Source organism: Hibiscus syriacus, unplaced genomic scaffold, assembly GCF_006381635.1.
Source record: "Hibiscus syriacus cultivar Baekdansim isolate YM2019G1 unplaced genomic scaffold, ASM638163v2 tig00111769_pilon, whole genome shotgun sequence".
Taxonomy (NCBI): Eukaryota; Viridiplantae; Streptophyta; class Magnoliopsida; order Malvales; family Malvaceae; genus Hibiscus; species Hibiscus syriacus.
The window spans coordinates 12,247-34,896 of record NW_024063172.1 but is presented as its reverse complement, the minus strand read 5'-3'; the positions used below and the strand labels follow the sequence as shown (position 1 = coordinate 34,896).

Sequence of the window (22,650 nt, the reverse complement as noted above, 5' to 3'; positions counted from 1 at the left end):
CACCGCCATCCGGGGATTTAAATTGTGGTTACGGTTATGTTTTCGATAGTCTTGCATGCAAAACAAATAAAATGATTTACTCATCGGGTAAGATCCATCGCACACCATCCGTAACCACCTCCGAACAAACAATCCCAAAACAATTAATTTGTTACGATAATTAGCACAAGTTAGAGTGGTTAAATGACTTAGAAAGTTATATATTACTCTAAGTCCTTGGTTATATCCTCCACCATATTCCTATACTTTATGGATCGGAAGAATTTGTACTTGATCCTTGTTCTACAATGAAAACCAGGTCCGAAGAATATGTTCGGTTCGACAAGCTTGATGGACTTGTGGGGCAACCAGAGTTTGATGATCTTTCATCAACACCTACACTATGGACACTGCAATGGCTGCTTGCATCTTCGGGTTCGTTTGTTTTGAAAGTATGGGAGCTCAGGTCTTTCTGATCAAAGATTCTCGACATGATTCGAACTTTTCGCCACATTGGAGTCTTGGGATGGAAATGAAACAAGACATGCCTCTGTTCATACAAGAACATTGCTGCGAAAACGACGAGCGCCAATATCGATGCGACACCAGCAATGAGGAAAAGGCCCCAAAAGCTCTCGAGACCAAGACTGTTTGATGAAACAATGGGGTCGACATTAGGACAAGTTGCATCGCTCTTGAACCATTTGTTTTGAATTCGTTCCATATCATCACCTTGAGTAACATTCAAGACTGCACTTGAAACATCTGACACGAGAGAAGATCCTTTCGGGAAAACCTACAAACACGAACAAGTCATAATTGAATCGAGGAAGGTCTAACTCGAGACTCACATAGAGAAGAAGATAACTCACGAAGCCAAATCCATTGGTTCTAAATGTGGGTTTGACAGTAGTATATTTGCCGCAATATTTGGAAAGAAATAGCGGAATATAAGGGATTTCTTCGAAAGCAGCTGAAATTCCGCCATTGGCACTACCCTTGACAAAAAGTTCATTCAGTTCTTTAGGAGATCCATAATACTTGATCATTGATTTATCGAACTTCAACCCCAACAAGATCCCCTCGAAAAACGAGCCATTTAGAAGACCAACACTCTCCCTTCTCTTCAACAGCTCATTTACATCAGTTACAGTTGGTTGGAGTTGCTCCACTGTTAAGAGCGACGTCAAGCTAGCAGTGTAACTTTGGGTGAGAATGAGAACCACGAAGCACCATATGATCACCACAAACCTAGCCAAATTGCTCACCACTTTCTCCCCTTCAATGACCAAAAGCTTTTAGCAAAGTATGAAGTATCTGTAAATTGAAAAGGTGAAGGAGTTTAATTCTTACGATGAGCAAACACCATGGTCGAGAAGGAGAACCAGAAGCTGGTGCCGACTTGATGAGCCGGTGGTCCACGGAAATCTTCGTTGATTCTATGCTCGAGAACCCAAACCACAAACCCGACCAACACAAAGAAGCAAGCGCTGGTTACCCAGAGAGCCGGTGTCAAAGGGTGTAAGAAAACCCACGCATTCTTCTTCTTGTTATCTCTGATTGGCACTAGCATCGATACACCAGATTCTATGTACGGCAACGTGAAATCCACATACAATGACCTGTTGGCCACAATCGTTACATCTCCGACCACAGCGTCATAATTCTGTGTTCATGGCAGCCGATTGAAACCATTCAATAAAACCATAATAATAGTATAACATAGAGAAGAGTTAAGAGAGGAGACTTACCCCATAGTACACTTGATCGACCAAATCATTGTAAGAACCGGCAGTTTTTCCTTCAGGCGTTGCAAATGGAACATACTCGTAAGCAACAGGATAAGGCATTTTAGCCATCACAGCATCAAAAATATCAATGCAGTAGCCTCGAACTGATTTTGCTGTATTAGAGTTAGAATCCCAGATTACTTGAAGAAATTCAGTATAAACAATGTTCGCTGGAACCCCAATTCTTAATTTCTTCCCTTCTGTTGGGATCTCCCAACCTTTAGGAGCCAATTGACTATCCCCTGGCCATATAATGGGACCAAGATTTGGCTTAGAAGAATACTTTGAACCTGTGTTTCTTACAAGTCCATTTTCGGGTGTCCAAAACCCCACCTTTTCTCGCCATTTCCATTTATGTTAACTATCTCAAACACAGACGATTCTAATTGCCCGTTATCGAAATGAAAAATCTCCTGAAAGGCCTCGGAATCTAATTTTTGATAATTCCTGGATAAGTCGAGGACCATTTTGTGAGACACCCAATGTTTCAAGGTCTGTCCTGGAAATGTTTGGCTTGTTGAAGCTCAGGTTTGCAGTGCCAGCTTTCTCGACTGCCATGGCAAGTGCAAAAGTTGCAGCATAAGCCCATAATCCAAAACTGTTCATTTCAGCATTAGTAATATCGGGATTGTCTCTCTGGAACTTCCTTTTCCATCGTAGAGTGAATTTCTCAAGTTGTTTCGATTTTGGAACAAAACACTTAACACCTAACACCCCTTGGAATGAATTAATAGAGGAGGAATCAATTGAACTCCACAAAGTAGTCATCAACTCAGTCATGATCCAAACATACCCTTCACTCATCATTCCAATCTCTTCTGCTTTGGCAAAAATCCGAAGGCCAAGAGGCATCGTCGCATGCACAATGAACACCCTCGTTTGCATGTTCTTTAACTTGTAAAGTTCTTCGGCGATTTGATCATCGGTAGCCGACACCGGAATGACACTCAGATAAGGGACCCGGGTGTTGGTCTCTTGTAAAGCAGCTGTCAAGTAAGGTATGAGAGTCTCCCCGAACTGGTTGTCGACATAGATGGGCACTGCTTCTCGCCACCCGAAAGAGTTGACAATGGCACTTATGGCTTTCACTTGAAATGAGCCGCTTTGAGCAGCCCGGAAAAAAAGTATGGAGTTTGAAGGGAAGTGAGGGAAGGACTTGTTGCGGAAAAGGAGATGATGGGAACCTGAGATTTGTTTCCCAGACTGATTACAAAGTTGGCCTGCATTGAACTTCTTGGCCCTATGATTGCTTGCACTTGTACATTCCTTATCAAATCCAAAGCTGTTCCATCACCAAATAAATAGAGTTAGCAGAATTTATTGTTGAATTTTACACCCTAATCTTAACACATGCAAACTGAGTAAAAGAATGGAGGCGAAAGAGAACAAACCGGCGGCAGCGGCGGCAACAAGGTCATCCATGGAGTCCTTGGTGTGGAGTAGGAGCCTGGTTTTGTAGTGAGGATGGGTGGCGTAAAAGTCCGAGAGGGCCATGTCGATGCAACTCATCCCTAACTTCCCAACCAAGGAGTCCATGTCAAGAACCACGCCCACATTGACAGGGACGACGGTGGCGGTGTTTCGAGACTGAGCCGCCATTCCTCCTTGCAGCCAAACATTAACGAAGAGACAGAGAGTAATAAATAAATTGAAATTAATGCGTATGGTAGGGTTCCCCATCATCTAGGAAGTGATGAAATTGAATACAATGCATAAGAAGTAAGTTAATTGATCTATATATACATACATGCATGAAGTCATTCAGTTCTTTGTCGTGGAAAGCCTAAACTTATACATAAAGACTTTATTTGTCAATCGAACTTCCTAAACTTTTACTTTCTAGAAGCATAGAATTAATAAAAAAAAGAACCTTCGAAAGGCTTCATATTTTAAAAAAATGAAAGAATATTGGAAAAATAATTATTTCTTATTCTCACTTTAATATATATATATATATACATAACGATAGGCATAAAGAGTAGGTCATGAAAAATTACAGGAGTGGTACATAATAGAATAATGCTATCAAATGAATAGTCGTATTGGTACAACATTGTTGACCCATGTCATAATACCCTTTTTCTTGACCAAATCAAAACCCAGAATATGATTAAAAATGAAAATTAATAAAAAAAAATTATTATAAATTTCGAAATTTAGATATCAAAAAGCGACAATATGGTTTTCTTATATAATTTTTATGTATTTAGATTTACCATTTAGAAAAATAATAAACCTGATATTTATAATTTGGTTAATATTTAAATATATAAATTTATTTAATCAATATATATATATTAAAATTTATTTATTAACACGATATATAAAATAAATAATACCATATTAATATCAAAATATATGTAGATTATCCATAAAAAATTCTTTGTGGGGCTTGGTTATTTGATAATTTTTTTTTGTAACTACGCGATTCATCACTTATGTTTGTGTTTTGTTCACTTTTCCTCATCGATTTTAAAATATATAATATATGATCATTTTCGTTTTTATTTAATTGAGATATGATAACCACAAATTAATTGTTATGAATAGGGATGACAAATTGACAGGTTGGGTGTGGATACCCTTTCACTCATCCTTATACCCACCTAATATTTTTCGTATCTACCACTTACCCACCACCCACGACGGATAAAGTTTTTAAATTCTCATCCGCCTATGTGTGTATATTCTCAAATTCATCCCCACACCCACTACTTAATTGAATACCTACCACTCATCCCATACCCATTTGTACCCAGTCATATTCACTTGACACAAGCCGGCAATAACCTCACAAATTACACAAGTAACAAAATATAAACCAAACACACTCATTAAGAAGCTTAATAAAATAAACCAAGGATTAATTGAATTTATACCCTAATAGAAAGTTAAATCACAAGTCATGTCTTATAAAATCTTAAGATTTATACAATAGTCTATGAAATTATACCTAAATTCATAATGATCCAAAATATATATGGTGGATAATTAGTGAGTAAGTGGATGCTAAGCGGGTAAGGTCTTAAACTCATCATCTACCCACTACCCTCGGAGGATATAACTTTTTACATCCACATCCGCCCACTACCCACTAAACTTATATACATCCCCGCCATAATTGGAGCGGGTATGATGCGAAATCCATGAAATTATATATGTCTGCCCGAGTTGCTAACAAAAATTAAAATTATATTCATCCTCGCCACAATTGGAGTAGATGCGATGCCAAATCCATGAAATTGTACTCGTCTGCTATCCTTAATTTTACTAGTGGTAACTACATCTTAATTAAATACAAACATAAATGATCATATATTAATTAAATTAAAAATAAAAGTGACAATATATTATGTTTTACGAAATCAATAAAAAAATAGTCAAAACATCAATGTAAGTGATAGTAGTTAAGCCTAATATTTTTTATAATCGATATACAATTAAAAGAAATATACCAAAAAATGGGTTGAGTTATTGGTCATTTTGATATTTAATCCAATAGAATATAATATAATAGAATAGGGTTGGTAGGGTGAGTTGGTATAAACTCAGCCGCAACTTCCTGGAGATTCACTCAAATCAGTCATCAGTGTTGACTACAATCATGCCAAGGAAGAATATGTTGAATCTTCTCAATATTAGAATCATTCCTTGTTTACTTGATATAAATCTATTTCAAATCTAAGATAAATAATTAGAATTTTATAACAACCGAATTGGTCAGCTTTACTTGTCTATATATCTATATATATATATATATATATATTAAGATTAACTTACACAATATAATTTTTTTTAGTTTTACATATATTTAAGATCATTAGATAATTAAAAGTGGATGGCTAAGATTAACTCATTATTATTTTTTCAAATGAATATCTTCACATATGCTATTGTTAATTTGAGACATCTATTTTCACACATTCAACGATCCTAAATCTATGTAAAACTAAAAGAATTTTACATTGTTTAACCGGATCCTGCCCATAATTTGAAATGAACAAATGATCTAATATATAAGATAAATAATATATAAACTAGACATATTGTCAAATTAACCCCCAATTTTTATTTAAAAAGTCATTTTGGTCCTCATTATTTTCTTTAGTATTTTGACCCCCAACATTTTTATTTTAAGGTAAAAAGTTCTGTGTATATATGGAAATCGTTAGTTAATATGGGATTAATGCTCCAAAATAGGTTTCTTTTTATCTTGAAATGAAACATTAATGGTCAAGATGCTAAAAAAAATAATAACCAAAGGGACTATTTCATCACATGTCAAAGGCCTTTATACCTAAAATGAAACATCCGGACAAAAATACTCAATGAAATAGGTGTTAAAATAATGATTTTAATAAATGGAGGTTAATTTTGATATCATGCCTATAACTTATCATTTGGCATAACACTTTAAATCCATTAAAAAATAATAATTTAACAAAAATAGTGTGGACGATGATAATTAAATGTATCATGTATGTCTCTTATAAAACTATTTATAAAATATAAGTCAGTTTAATTGGTGTATAAATTAATTAAAGTCGATGATGAGACAACTAGACTTGCTGAATCGAACAGAGAAATGGAAACTAGAGTTGATTTTGAATAGAACCGGTCGGTTTGTTGAAATTTTGATATTTAGTCGAACTGAATGGAATTGGTTGGTATAGCCTTAGCCGCAACTTCTTAGACATTCACTCAAATTGGTCATCAGTGTGGACCCTTCATTCCCGGGATGAAGAAGTTGAATCTTCTTAATATTGGAATCATCCCTTAGTTAATTTTGTGTCCATTTATATTCATATTCAGTCATTGTTTTAAACGAACGAACATAAAGATGTTCTTATCCTTGTTCATTCGATTCGTTTATAGACCTAGGTTATATCATCTTAAAATACTGTGCTAAGTTCCACGAATAGGTACTACTTTAATATTTTATATAATTCAATGACTAATGCAATGAAAATGTATGGTCTATTAATCAAAAGTATGTGATGGCGGAGACCATTTAATAAATTCGTTATTATTAATGTAAGTCAGGTTAAATTTGAGTTGAACTATAACATGTTTATCAATGCATGATTTACTTTAACATTTGTAGACGTTATTCAAAAATAAATTATAAATACTGTTCAATCATATGTTATGTTGTCGAGGGCGAAAATATACATTGTATTTTTAACAAGATTATTATCTTACTTATATAGTACCATATATACATTCATCTTTCAGCAATATAGCTTCCAACAAATTACGTGAGAATAACCAAGTCCTCAAATCTACTCATCTGCCATAATAGTAATCAGCAAGCTAAGTAGAAGATGTTCCTGGAGCCGGAGATATATCGGGGGAACTTGTATGTGATCCTAGTTCTACAACAAAAACAAAGTCGGAAGAATCTGCCTGGTTCGACGAGCTTGATGGACTTGGGGGGCAGTTAGTGTTTGATGAGCTTGCATCTCTGGGGGTTCAGTTTTTTTGAAAGTATGGGAGCTCATGTCTTTCTCATCAAAGATTCTCGACATGAACCGAACTCTTCTCCATATTGAAGCTTCGGAAGGCAGCTCAAACAACACATGCCTTTGCTCGTACAAGAACATTGCTGCAAAAATGACGAGGGCCGAGATCGATTCGAGCCCTGCAATCAGGAAAAGGCCCCAGAAGCTTTCGAGACCGAGACTGTTCGATGAAACACGGGGTCGAAACCAGGATAAGTAACTTCATCGTTCTTGAACCATTTGCTCTGAATCTTTTCCATTTGGTCACCTTGAGTAACATTCAAGATTTCCGTTGAAATATCTGGCTACAAGAGGTGATCCTTTCGCGAAAACCTGCAGAATGAACAATAAAGAATTATAAAGCGTATCATATGGAATCGAGGAAAACCGAGGAAGAGAACTCAAGAAGCCGAAGCCACCGGTTTTAAATGTTGGTTCGACAGCAGTATATTTGCGGCAGTGTTTGGCAATGAATAGTTTGATGCAAGGGATTTCATTGATAGCAGCCGAGATACCGCCGTTGGAACTGCCCTTGAACAGATTATGGAGTTCTTCAGGGGTTGTATACGTCTTGAGCTGGGATTTATCGAATTTCAACCCCAACAACATCCCCTTTACAAACGATCCGTATAGAAAGCCAACACTCACCCTTCTCTTCAACAGCACATTTAGATCAGTACAGTGAGCTGGAGTTTCTCCACTGTCAAAAGCGACGTTAAGCTGGCAGTGTAACTTTGGATGAGAATGAGAACCACAAAGCACCATATGATCACCACAAACCTAATCAAATTGCTCACCACTTTCTCCCCTGCAATGATCAAAAGCTTTTAGCAAAGTATGAAGTATCTGTGTAAACTGAAAAGGTGGAGTTTAATTATTACGCTGAGCAAACACCATGGTTGAGGAGGAGAACCAGAAGCTGGTGCCGACTTGATGTGCAGGTTGAAACGGAAATCATCGTTCATTCTATGCTCGAGAATCCAAACCACAAACCCAATGGAGACAAAGAAGCAACCGCTGGTTATCCAGAGATCCGATGTCAAGGGCTGTAAGAAAACCCATGCATTCTTCTTCTTGTTATCCTTCATTGGCACCAGCATCGACACACCAGATTCTGTGTAGGGCGATGTGAAGTCCACATACAATGACCTGTTCGCCACAAGAGTTACATCTCCGAAGTCCGACCACAGCATCATATTTCTTTGTTCATAGCTGCATGCCAATAGATATATAATGGTGTAATTAAAAGAGGAGACTTACCCCATAGTTCACTTGATCAACCAAGTCATTGTAAGAACCGGCAGCTTTTCCTTCAGGCGTTGCAAACGGAACATATTAGTAAGCAACAGGATAAGGCATTTTAGCCATTACAGCATCGAAAACATCAATGCAGTACCCTCGAACTGATTTTTCTGTAATCGAGTTAGAATCCCAGATTACGCCCAGAAATTGTAACCCCTCACGTTGATGCGGATAACTCGATCCAATTTGTAGTGTTATATTAGGGCCACCGGAGCGACCCACTGTAAAAATAACGAAAAATTTAAAACTTTTTATCAAAACATATAAACTCATAAAATTATTAATCGATATGTAGAATTAAAACAGATTTTCAGACTCACATATAAAACAAAATACAATTACATGTCTCCTAATCACATAGATCGTACTCTGCAAACAACACCGGAAGAACTCCCTTGCTGATGACGATAGTTGCACTGGTACAATTCTTTTAACCTGCAATGTTGAGTAATAAAGTGAGCTTCGGAAAGCTCAGTAATCCAGAACTACCAGATGATGCTGATGAACGTGCAGATACAGATAAATATATATTCCCTTATTGTTTCCGAATATTTATAGATTTTTATGTTGAGCAGAGATCCTACTGATATTTCAGGTGGTAACGGACAACGAGCTTTCAGTTCAGAGAAATATTTCGGATGACTGAGTTCAGGAGATCAGAATAGGTTATCTAGTGTATTCCAAAAAATCATGTAACTTTTTAGATCTTTTTAAAACATATATATATATATATACCTCCATCTCAACATAACATAATGCGTAGGTTCCCCAGAACCATACACCCAACCCACACAACTTGTAAGGCCCCGAGCACAAAGCTGAGGAACCTGCAAAAATACTTCCTTCAACAATACCCCCCAATTAAAACATTTTTCCGTCATTAAACGGAGATATCAGAAATCAAAACAGACTTCAGAACATATATCAGAACAGAATCCAGATAAGAAATCAGAACAAAATTCAGGTCATGTATCAGAACAGAATTCAAGTCGGAAATCAAATAAAATATTTATATGATTAGAGAACACACTAGAGTTTACAGATATTATTCAGAGGTACTGGATAATCTTAGCAGGCAGAGAAACACGGATCTTCAGTATACCGATAGAATGTCAGAATTTAGAATCACTATTGGAAAAGTTCAATAACTGACGAAATCATCAGTTATTCAGAATGAGACTTGAGCTGGTAAGGAAGAATTAAAGGTTCAGGACATTTACAATCTATGTCGATTGATCGGATTATCGAATAACTCTTAGATGAATAGTTCCCAGAACTAATACTTATCGACTGGTCATTTTGTTGTCCTTCTAGGGTATTTACACTTTAATACCACAATCCTAGTCCATATATCATCTTCAAAATTATCGCTGAATAAATCTTCCAATGTCTTTATTTCATTTTCACGCTTTTACTATATCATGAAATACTGACGTACTTGATTTTGTAATTCATAATCCATAAGAACATTACATCATGTATGTTCATTAACATTAACATTTCCATATTCATCCAAATCACTTATTTAATCCTCAGTCCTTGAGGTTACTTAATTTATTTAGCATTCAAGTCCATTCCAGTTACTTCGGGATTTTCCAGAGTAATTCAAACGTTCCTGAATTTCAGATACATGTTGCACTTTTGTTCCATTCAATTTGGTCTTCGTGGTTGATTTGTCGAACAAACGTCCAATTCTTAGTACTGAATGCAATCTAGAGTTGAGCTGAGCTGAATACTTCCAAAATTTATCATCGAGCCAAACTTGAGAAGACGAATACACATTCCAGTAATATTTATGCCATTCAGGTATTGACATAGTTTTAGGATTAATCTACTCACTTAACTTGTGTTCCATTACCTTTAAAGGTAATCCAATACCTATGCTTATTTGGATTCTTTAATTAATCCAAGACATTTACTTAGTTTAGACCATAAGGTTATTTTGGTAATTTTGGTGTTCAGTTTTATTCCATTCATTTCAGAGCTCGAGGATATCCAATCATTCCTGAGCTTGGTGATATTCTTGAGTCATTTTCATTACAGGGGTATTTTGATCATTTTACAGATTCAATGTATTTTAATCCTTTTCTTTCGTCCGATCTTACTATTAAATTCAATCTTATCATTTATTTCAGTCCTTTCGAACAATTCTGACAGCAGAATACCCCCGATAAATTATTTTTCAGGTATTTACTCATTACTCGAATATTTTCGGGTCAAGTGCCTTCTCAAATTTTACAAACGAAATATCATGAATTTTTTTGTACAAAGACAAGATCTTAACAATTAAATTCGTACTTAATCGAATTAAGTACAAATCCTCAAAGTACTTTCTCATTCAGGGTCAACTCAAACTATTTTACCTCTCAAGGGTATTTTCGTAATTTCTTAACCAAATAATTTCGATATTAATTCTTAACGAAAATAATTATAATTTAAAGATCCTATGGTCAATTGTTTTCCCGAACATTCTCTTATCTTGAAATGATTCCTTAACAGACTTCTAATATCTTGCACAAACCCTCTTGGGGTTAAAAACCAGTTTTCTAAATTTTCCAAGCAAAATTAGCATTTCTATGCACATCTATAAATTTATCATCTAAGTACCTTTAATGAGATAAATTATAAATTACATATCCATAGCTATTCCTTTATCACTTAATTCCAGAACTTATAATTTAATTCCAATTGTCCTCCAATTTCTTATAATAATCATCTGAGCCATATTCAGTTACCTACTTTATACCGCATTCATATCGAGTGTAGAACTTCATTAATTACACATATGAGACCAAACATTTCCATTCATACATTTATCAATACCAACATGTTCTATAAAGCATAAAGGGGTAGTAATGTATTACCTCGATTTTCGTGTCTTACTGATCGACCATTTAAATTCTATTTAAACGTCCTCGATCTTGAAATCAACTTCCAATAATTTCCTCACGATCCATGCCATCAAAATCACTAACTCGTATCCAAATAATTTCCCTCTCCATAAAGTTAGCTTATTAGAATTTAAATAATAATTTGAAGACTCAATTGATTAAACTAAAAACTAATGATGCTATCAAAATATTTAATTACTTAAATTAGGGACTAAACTGATCTTATAGAAACTATTATGTCATAACTATAACTACTTGGAAACAAATAGACAAGGTAAAGATCTCACCAAACTTGGGTGACTCACCTTGTGATTTTCCATTTTTTTTCACTTTATCAATATTTTCAAAACCCACGTGCTCTCTGAACCAAATTTTCATTTCTTATTTTCCCACTTTGTTTCATTCTCTTCTCCAGAAAGCTAACAAACGAGCTGCTCATTCAACCGATCTCTGACCACCGCTGATCGTTGGAGACCCCCCACGCCGACCACCTTAATCAATCGCCAATCAAGACCTAAAACACACCATTAAACTCGTCTAGCTTTCCTTATCACAGATATGGCCTTTGTTCACCAAGAATCATGATGAATGATAGTCGATTTAACAAAAATCGTTTGGGTTCCTTAATTCCCTCCTTGCGATTGAATAACTCGACCCATCTCCATCCTTCAATCCCATCACGATATATGCTTGAAATCGTCGGACCAAGTTGAGTATTTTCTCAAAGATTTCCTCGATCTTTGAACGTGTTTTGTGGAGTGTCCATCCCTCAATCAAGATGCAGGTAGATCTTTTGATGCAACCGGAAATACCACCTTCCTTTTTGGACACAATCCTGAGAACAAAATCCTTGATAACATCCTCGGCATCATAGGCAAGCTCTCTAATTTCAACAACCGAAAGACGAATCCCCTCGTTCTCATGTTGTTTAACATCATTCTCCAACAATAAACTTTGCTTCCACTTGAGCTCAGTTAGCAAACCATCAACTTGCTCTTCCACGCCCCAAAGGTAGACTGCTTCGTCTGCTAGCAGCTTGCCGATTGCTTTCACTGCAGAGGACACAACTGACTAAGCCATGATACTGAACTCTTCTCAGACTGGGAAAGGAAGCAAATTCTCATAAAACAATTGGAAATTAGAGCTCAAATGTGTTACCAAGAGGCTGTCGTATTTGTTTTCTCAACAAACAAACAAGTTGTGAATAAAATAAAATTCCTCTTAGCTGGAAAACAATGGATTCCATAGTGGCCATGCATTATCCTTAATAAAAAAAATATATCTATAATTGAATGGCCATCAATTTGCTTAATAATAATAGTATAATAACACAATTATTTTTTCTAATCGACTTATAACATTTCACATTTTTTTAAACTGAAAAAAAAAATCTAACCCCATATTGGGGTATTACAGAAATTCAGTAAAACCGTCTTTCACTGCATAATTCTTAGTTTCTTCCCTTCTGTTGGGATCTCCCAACCTTTGGGGACCATGTTAGTGTGCCCTGGCTATATAACGGGACCAAGGGTTGGCTTAGAGTTATAATTGGCGCTTGTGTTTTTCAGATACAAGTCTCTTACGAATCCACTTTGGGGCGTCCAAAACCCCACCCTTCTTTCGCCATTCCCATTATGTTAACTATCTCGAACACAGACGATTCTAATTGCCCGTTAACAAAGTGAAAACCTCCTGAAAGGCCTCGGAATCGAATGTTTGATAATTCTTGGATAAGTCGAGGACCATTTTGTGAGACACCCAAATACCCAATGTTTCAAGATCTGTCGTGGAAATGTTTGGCTTGTTGAAGCTCAGTTTTGCAGTGTCGGTGTTATGGATTTACCGTGATAATGGAGAAAGATTCAGAGAGGAGAGAAAAGTGTAGAAGATATTAGAGAAGAAAACTCAAAATTAGGTTTATGCATACCACTGTAGCTCATCCTCGAGCGCTTTTTAACAACCTCAGCTAAGCCACGTGGAGCTCTCCCCTCCCTGGTCCCTCTCCGCAGTGCTGAAACATCCTCTGAAGCTGGGTCCTCGTTGGATTCCTGATCCATATCTCGACGCTGATCCTTTGTCCTTGCAACTGTCAATGGTGGCACCCTGATGTCCACAACATGACCCCCATCTTCAGAAGAAACCTTGTCCTCAAGGTTTGCGGCCGTGTTGTGCTGTGTATCCGGAAATAGTGGCAATGGCGTAAACTGGTGTAGGGGTTGACCATTGCATGATTTAGTTGCGACACGTGAAAATGGGGTGGATACGGGTTGACGCAGGCAACTCGAGTTTGTACGCTACGGCACCGATGCGTTGGATCACCTTGACAGGACCAAAGAATCTCGGACTCAGTTTTTGATGATGGTGCAACCGAAGCGAGAGGTGGCGATATGGTTGAAGTCGGATAAAGGCCCAATCACCAACCTGTAGTTCGACTTCTCCGCGTTTATTATCGGCCTGATTTTTCATGCGCGATTGAGCTTGGTGTAAGTTATGTTTCAATTGGCGCAGAATTTCATTATGGTCTTGAAGGGTTGCGTCCACCTAAGGATTCGAGGAGCCCCCATCAAGATAGGAAATCAGCGTCGCGGATCGCGGCCATAGAGTGCGCGGAACGGTGTCATGCCGGCGGAGGCCTGAAACGCCGCGTTGTACCAGAATTCAGCCCAAGCGAGGTAGGACTCCCATTTCCGTGGTTCATCTCCAGTCATGCATCGAAGGAACATTTCCAGGCAGCGATTTAGAGCTTCGGTCTGGCCATCCGTTTGTGTTTGCTATGCGGAGCTGAGGCAAATCTCCGTGCCTTGTAGTTTGGCCAGTTCAGTCCAGACGGCACTGAGAAAAATGGGGTCGCGATCACTCAATATCGAACGTGGAATCCCATGCAACTTGATGATTCCCTGGACCATGACTTTGGCGATGAATGCTGCATCGTAGTTCCGAGGAAGAGCGAAAAAAATGGCCATATTTGGTTAGGCTATCCACAACTACTAAAATAGTTTCCTTGCCGTTAGAACGAGGTAAGCCGGTGATAAAATCCAAGGAGATATCCTCGAATACTTGCTCAGGAATTGGCAAGGGTTGAAGCAAACTCACCGTCGCTTTTCATCCTCTGGCAGATGTGGCACGTTGACACAAAATGATGAACATCTTTGCGCATCCCTTGCCAAAAGAAATTACTAGATAAACGGCGAAAAGTTCTGGCAATTCCGGCATGGCCAGCCGACGGAGAACTGTGGAATTCACGAAGCAAACCGTGATCGTAAGGCATTCTCGTGTGGTACGACAACACGGCCGTTGAACATTAGTAGTCCGTGGTGTGCCGTGTACCGTGGAACAGCTAACGTACCCGCTTGGATATCTGCTAGTAATGCCGAAATTGCTACATCTTGTTCAGTAGCGATCTGAATATTCTCAAAAATTCCAAACACAGGACGTGTGAAAGCAAACAACTGGGCACCAACTTCACGAGACAAGGCATCACCAATGGTGTTCAATTTGCCCGGGGATATTTGATTTCAAAATCAAATCCGATCAACTTGACCAACCAACGTTGTTGTTCCGGAGTCTGAATCGTCTGCTGCGTTAACTCTTGGAGAGCTTTCTGATCGGTGACAATCACAAAATGACGACCCAACAAATATTGACGCCACTTACCCACTGCTTGAGTGATGGCGAACATCTCCCTGTTATAAGTTGACATTGCCTGCATCCTGGAACTAAGCTTTTGACTGAAGAAAGCCAATGGTCGATTTTCTTGTGTTAACACCGCTCCAATGCCGACGCCGGACTCCTCTTTTTCAACAACAAATTTTTTGTCGAAATCTGGTAAACTAAGGATGGGAGCCGAGCAAAGAGCTGTCTTGAGTTGCAAAAAAGCCGTTTGGGCAGCCTCGGACCAAGCAAAGGGTTCATTTTTCTTTAACAAATCAGTGAGGGAAGCTGCCAGTGTTGCTTAACCCCGTATGAATCGTTGATAGTAACCTGAGAGCCCTAAGAAAGCGCGGACCTCACGAACGGTGGAAGGCACCAGCCATTGTTGTATTGCTTCGACCTTTGTCGGATCCATAGCGAGGCCCTCTCGTGAGACCACATAACCCAGATACTCGACAGATTGTTGTCTGAAAAAACACTTGGACCTTTTAGCCACAAAACCGTGAAGTTTTAATGTTTGGAGAACCAAGCGCAGATGCTGAAGATGATCGGACCACGTATTACTAAAGATGAGGATATCAACCTAGAAAACGAGGACAAACTTCCTGAGATACGACCGAAAGATCTCGTTCATTGTGGCTCGCAACGTCGAAGGAGCATTCAATCCGAACGGTATAGCGAGAAACTCGTAATGGCCATCGTGAGTGCGAAACGCAGTTTTGTGTACATCAGACATGAGAACGCGGATCTGATGGTATCCTGCCAACAGATCAAACTTTGAAAAATAGTGAGATTTGCCCAGTTCATCAAATAATTCATCGGCCGGACCAACAACAATGGAGAGGAGAAGGGACTAGTGCTCTGACGAATCTGTCCAAGCTTGAGCATCTGTCGAACTTGTTTCTCAATCTCGGTCTTTTGAAAGAGCGGATAACGATAGGGACGAACATTAACCGGTTTGCTTGAGGGGTCGATGTGAATAGCATGGTCCGTAGTACGTTGAGGTGGTAGTCCAGGAACCACATTGAACACACTGGCAAAATCAGTAAGTAATTCCCGAAAATCAGTTGGTAACTCAGGGAAATCTGTAGTCTGTGAATCATCAATATGTAGTCGAAAGAATGCCGCAATGGTTCATGTATCAGACGTCCGACGAAAAGAAATGAGCTGAATTTGTTGTGTAATCGATGTCAGCTAAGCCTTACATTTCCCACTATCAGTAATACTAGGTCCTACAGATTGAGAACACATATCACGAGATGAGTGACCGGAATCGAACTGAGGGTGGGACTGATCAAGGTCAACTAGCGTTCCAGAGGTACGAGATTCAAAAAAATATAAAGATAGGAGTTTTAGAAAAAAGTTAATGGGTCAAAGTCAACGGTCAAAGTAACCGAGCTCATCCGGAAGCAAACCAGTTCTATCGGTTTTGAATTTAAAACCACATGGACAGTTCCACACGCTCACGGCGGCGAGTGAGACACCGTCCAACAGTGGTTTTTACACCAAAGTTTCCAGAAAATTAATTCAAAGCACGGGGAATAATTTACCGAATTCGGTTTGTAACGAGGAGCTAGGGAATTGAATTTCTTTGAAAACTCAAAACTAAAGTCCCTCACCCGACGCTAACGGAAATGGAAAACGATGAAACAAAGGTATCGAGCGAACGACGACGATGAGACGACTCAAAAACACAGACAGTGAAGGTGATTTCACTGTTTGGGGAAACACAATAACACTAAAGAAAAAATAAACTGTTTGGCGAAAGTGATTTCAGAGAACACGGGGAAAAGAGTGTAAAAAGGAAGGGGTTTAGATTTTAAACCCAACCATGAAAAAATTATTTCCTAAGCCCCTCAAAATTTAGAAATTAATGATTAAGCATTATTATATTTAAACCTTTCAATTTAGCCCATAATAACTAGGGTGTGACATGCATGAGATATTCTCTTCGATCATTCAAATAGTACATGTTTAAATTTTAAAATTAAGTTTTTATTTTATTTTAATATTCGTAAATATTTATCATTAAATATTAAAAAAATTAAAAATTTAAATATTTAAATATTAAAACGGACTAAAAATGATAATTTAGATATTAAAAATATATATTTATCAAATAATTGTGAACAGAAGTTGAAAATTATAGTAACATCACGTGGCTTTGGCAACATAAAGTATGAAATTTGCTAGTGCCAGCTGTCTGCCTTCTACTTTTTTTTTCTTACCAAAAAAGAAAACTAATCTAAACAATGTTTAATACTGAATTAATGGGTTTTGATTTGATCGTTGGGATTAAATTAGGGTTTGAAATTATGAAGATGACAACAGATGTACATAAAGAAGAAGAAAGAACATTCGTTGACGTGAAGATGAAATCACGTGTCTTAAGCTGTCACAGCCACCCAACAACGTGGTGGTTGAAAATTTTAATTTCTGGAATTTGGTTTATTTATTTATTAAACCAATTATTTCTGTCTTGGATTATTTATATGTATTGCCACCAACTCTAATGTTTTAATTGTTCTTATGCTTATTCAATAAATAATTAATTTTTCATAAACTATTTATCTTCTAAATCTAATAGATTAATTAGGCGTATTGACATGAGGGAAGACGTAAGCTTGTGTGATTGGTTTAGCTTTAAAAGACCGTTGATATGGGTGAATGAAACAGTTTCTACTCTCAAAGGAGGTTTATCCAATTTGCCATAGCAGATTAGAAATAGTTTTGTTTTTGTACTAGCATATGTAAACTATTGAAGCTTTTAGCAATGGCAGCATCAATTGTTTCATAATAACATAATGATTTTTTTCACTAAAATCTTTTTTTTTTTTTCTGCCGACAAGCAACTCCGACTTCAGATCCTAAATTAGTCTCAGATTTTTATGATAATCATTTTATATGAATTTTATCTTGGAAAAACATATTTGCTGTTAAAATTTTAATGGATGTCTGCATGTGCCATGCACGTCCCCAACACCCCAACACAGGTCGCCCGGAAGGCATGGCGACTCGTGCATGGGTTGCATCCATAGCTGGGAGATTCCTGCATCCATAGCTGGGAGATTGTAGCCAAGCTTTAACCCTTTGTTCCCTCATGCATGCGTTGCATCCATAGCTGGGAGATTCCTGCATCCATAAGCGTTAATTTAGCTGCTAAATGCAGCAAATATTGCTGTTGAATTGTAACCTTTCAACGCTCAATAGTTACACGATTCAATGCTCAATATTATTTGCTTCAACAATCAAATTTAATGACGCTCTCCGACGCTCATTTTCTTTATATAGAGGATATGTGGGTTTAGGGTTTAGGGTAAAAGCAGAAGCAGCACATATAGAAACTTTATCGAGAGAAAGAAAAGGAAGAAGAAGAAAATAAGATAAAGGCTCAAACATTTTTTGAGGTAATTTTTTATTGTTTAATTTAGTTTATTATATGAAATTATTAGTTTGTTAGCTTAGGGTTTAGGGTAAAACTAAAATTTAGTTAATTAGTTTGTTAGTTTAAGTTATATTATATTAGTTTGTTAGTTTAAGTTATATATTATATTATATAAAAAATTAGTTAATTAGTTTCTTAGTTTAAGTTATTAAATATAAAAAAATTAATTAATTTGTTAGTATCTTTAAACATATATTAGGTTGTTTGTTGAAGTTATATTATAAAAAAAATTAATTAGTGCTTAATTAATTGTTAGAAAGGAAAGGAATAAGGCACAAATACGCGGGTAATTTATTATTTTTTGTTGTCCATTTTTAGTTGTTGTGTATGTGTAAATCAGTTAGTTAGTAAGTTTATATTAGATAATTTGTGCGAGATAATTTCTGTTTAAAAAAATATTGTGTTTAAAAATATTTAGTGTTGTTTTAAAAATATTTTGTTTAATTTATATTATATGTGTAAATTAGTAAGGAGTAAAAATTAATTGAATGAAATAATCCGGTCAACGCATTATCTCACGAAATAATTCTTTCGAGAACATTATCTTGACAGTTCTGCCTAACAAATTTGTTTGATATTTTTAAAAAATAAAAAATATCATCAAACTAATCATTATTATTAGTAATAATTACTAAATGATTAGTATCAAATATAAATCATTAAATATTTATAATAAATAATTATTAGTAATCATGACTAAATCATATTATTATTAAATCATTAAATATCAAATTATTAGATTAATAATAATTATTAAATCATTATTAATAATATTAGTAATCAATCAATCAAATTAAATAACAAATTTTATTTGATCATTAATATAATAGTATATTATATTATATTTAATGATTTAATGATTTATGAAATTATCTTATCTAATTTTTTAATCTAAATTAATTTATTTTTTTATTCGTAGAGAAAATGAGCAACAACTTTTTTACGATTGTCCATTATAATGGACAGATTATGGAAAATGAGGTCGGAGTAGTTTTTCAGTATGAAAAAACAATAAATATGATGTTAAAAAAAGACATTACATTTATAGAAATGAAGCATAAGATAGAAAGAAAAATTCGAGCTGCAGTTGATGATTTGAGGTATAGGTTTATGATATGCCCCAACCCAGTCAGATATGCTGCAGTTCCACTTGAAGAAGATGATGCTATTAGAACCATGGTTGGATTACATGAGTCAACCAATATAGCATTTATTGAGTTATTTGTTGATGTACGTAACATATATGATGTTCCTGGGTCATCAAGAGGTGTGGCTCAAAATCCATCTGAAATGGCTTTATATAGTCAGTTTGAGCAGCCGACATACATGTTCCCGAACAGTTTTATGACACTATTGGAAAGTGTAAATGAAGTCGGGGGGACATCTGCAGCAGCAGAGTATGAGACGAGAAACATACCGGAATTGGTTGTTGATATTGACGCTGAAAATCGATGGGGAGAAATTTATGATGATTCAAGCGAAGATGAAGAAACTGAAGAACCCGTTTTGGGCGGCGACGAAAATATTTTTGGTGGAGGTGCAATTGATGAAGTTCCGGCATCGTATGAAGCTACTCCTCACATGTACGAGATAGACTATGATGCGATGAGGGCACCTGAATTCCCAGACATGCCACATTTACCTCCATACCAAATGACTGAATCATTTGATAATTCTGGTGAATTTTCAGTTGGGGTGCAATTCAGAGGAAAAAATGAAGCTACCCTGGTGATTAAAGAGTACTGCATCAAATTCCATGTTGATATCCATGTTGCAGAGTCCAACCAGAAAACCCTATACGCGAAGTGTGTAAAATATAGCCTAGAGTGCAAGTGGAAGATCAGAGTGTCGAAAAATCAAAGTCACGATGTTTGGGTCATTACGAGGTATAATGGTCCACACACATGTTTGCGAAACTTCATCGAACAAGACCACCGACTATTGGACTCCGATGTAATATGTGAATACGTGAAGGCGATGGTTGAAAAGGATCCAAGGATATCTTGTTCAGTGTTAGCTGCATCTATTCGAAGCCAATTTGGATATCAAGTAAAATATGGCAAGGTGTGGAATGCGAAGATGAAGGCAATGAAGCTAACGTATGGAGATTGGGATACATCGTACAATGAGCTACCTCATTTGCTACAAGCAATGAAGCGATTTATCCCAGGAACCATAGTGAAGTCTCAAACCATGCCTGCATATGACGAAGAAGGTCAACTTCTACCAGGGAAGAAAATATTTCATAGACTATTTTGGGCATTCAAGGCATATATTGAAGGATTTCCATTTTGCAAACGTATGATCCAAGTAGATGGTACGTGGTTGTATGGTCAATATAGGCATGTACTTTTTATGGTTGTTGCTCAAGATGGTGAGCGAAATATCTTCCCAATTGCATTCGCCATTGTTGAGGGAGAGACAACAGAGGCTTGTGATTTCTTTCTGACCAATCTACGCCAATATGTCGTTCGTGAAGATGGAGTTTGCTTGATATCCGATAGAGGAACGGGTATTTTGGCGGCAATTGAACGACCAGGAAGTCGTTGGATACCTCCGTATGCATATCCGACATTTTGTATCCGTCATATTGGCAAGAATAGTATCAACCAATTTCATAACGCACATATTCGTAGCGAGATAGTCAGCATGGGTAAGTTTTATTTTCAATATTTGTGCATTTTTTACATGGTTTTTTTAATTGCGGTTTAACACAATATATTATGAAACAGGATACAAACTACGTCGACCAAATTTTGATAAGAGATTGGAGAATTTGAAGGTATTTTACGATGATCAGCGTGTTTGGAAGTGGGCTTCAAAAATACCGCGGGAAAAATGGTCGCAAGCATACGATGAAGGTCGGAGATACGGACATATGACTACAAACCTTACTGAGGCCATTAATTCGGTACTAAAAGGTACACGCCATCTCCCAATTACGAGTGTGATGAAAGAAACGTACTTTAGATTGGCTAAAGTTTGGTCGGACAAAGGCAAAGAAATAGAGAGTCTCATAAATAGAGGTAAAACTTGGGCTCCTACAGTGGTGGAATCAATGGAAGCAAATGAGCGATTGGCAACATCAATGGTTGTTCATAATTTCGACCGAGTTGGTCATACTTTTGTCGTGTCGTGCATACGCCGTAACGTCGGAGGAGAAGACCAAACATTTAGAGTTGATTTACGACAGAAATGGTGTGATTGTGGTCGTTTTCAGGCATGAAATATCCATGTGCTCATGCAGTCGCTGCATGTATGTATGCTGGTGTAAGCGCATACACTTATGTTGATGAGTGCTTTCACATACGTAGGATATTAAATGTCTACATCTATGTGTTTAGACAGATACCGAATGAATCATATTGGCCTAGAAAAGATCATGACGAATGGCTGCCAAATCCAATGCTTCACAGAAGTCCAAAGGGTCGACCTGAGTCCACTCGTATTCATATCAGTATGGATTTCCATGCTAGAGAGAGAGGTCAAGCAAAGAGATGCGGATTATGTAGGGGTGAAGGCCATTCAAAAAATAATTGTCATAATTTACCAAGATATAGGCCTCATCATTAGTAATGATATATGTATTTCTATGAATTTCTATGTATTTATAAGATTTAGTAATGATTAGTAATGATGAAATTATTATTAATATTTAATGATTTGATAGTAATGATTTAGTAATGATTAGTAATAATGAAATTATTATTAATATTTAATGATTTGATATTAATGATTTAGTAATGATTAGTAATAATGAAATTATTATTAATTTTTAATGATTTGATAGTAATGATTAGTAATAATAATTTATTATTAATATTTAATGATTTGATATTAATGATTTAGTAATGATTTGATAGTAATGATTTACAACTTGAACAATGAACAATGTTTGGTTCAATTAACCATATTTTCGTTACATAACTAGTAATGAAATTATAATAATGATTTAGTAATGATTAGTAATAATGAAATTATTATTAATATTTAATGATTTAATAATAATGATTTAGTAATAATTAGTAATAATGAAATTGTTATTAATATTTAATGATTTGATAGTAATGATTAGTAATAATGAAATTATT

At 36.5% G+C, this 22,650-nt stretch overlaps 2 protein-coding genes across 2 annotated transcripts; both read right to left on the bottom strand.

The window, feature by feature from the left end:
• Positions 1-247: 247 nt before the first annotated feature.
• LOC120169767 (glutamate receptor 2.8-like) lies at positions 248-3,426 on the bottom strand. The gene is given in 8 exon segments (XM_039177888.1): positions 248-775; positions 852-1,258; positions 1,333-1,645; positions 1,731-2,104; positions 2,107-2,176; positions 2,178-2,891; positions 2,894-3,051; positions 3,161-3,426. Coding segments are annotated over 8 exon segments (2,772 nt in total). The 5' UTR covers positions 3,369-3,426.
• Positions 3,427-7,917: 4,491 nt separating this feature from the next.
• On the bottom strand, positions 7,918-8,535 carry LOC120169766 (glutamate receptor 2.7-like). Its single transcript, XM_039177887.1, has 3 exons — positions 8,531-8,535; positions 8,152-8,482; positions 7,918-8,078 (listed from the first exon to the last, which is right to left on the bottom strand). Exons 1-3 carry the CDS (start codon positions 8,533-8,535, stop codon positions 8,064-8,066), a joined length of 351 nt encoding a protein of 116 aa, XP_039033818.1. The 3' UTR covers positions 7,918-8,063.
• Between the last annotated feature and the right edge of the window lie 14,115 nt (positions 8,536-22,650).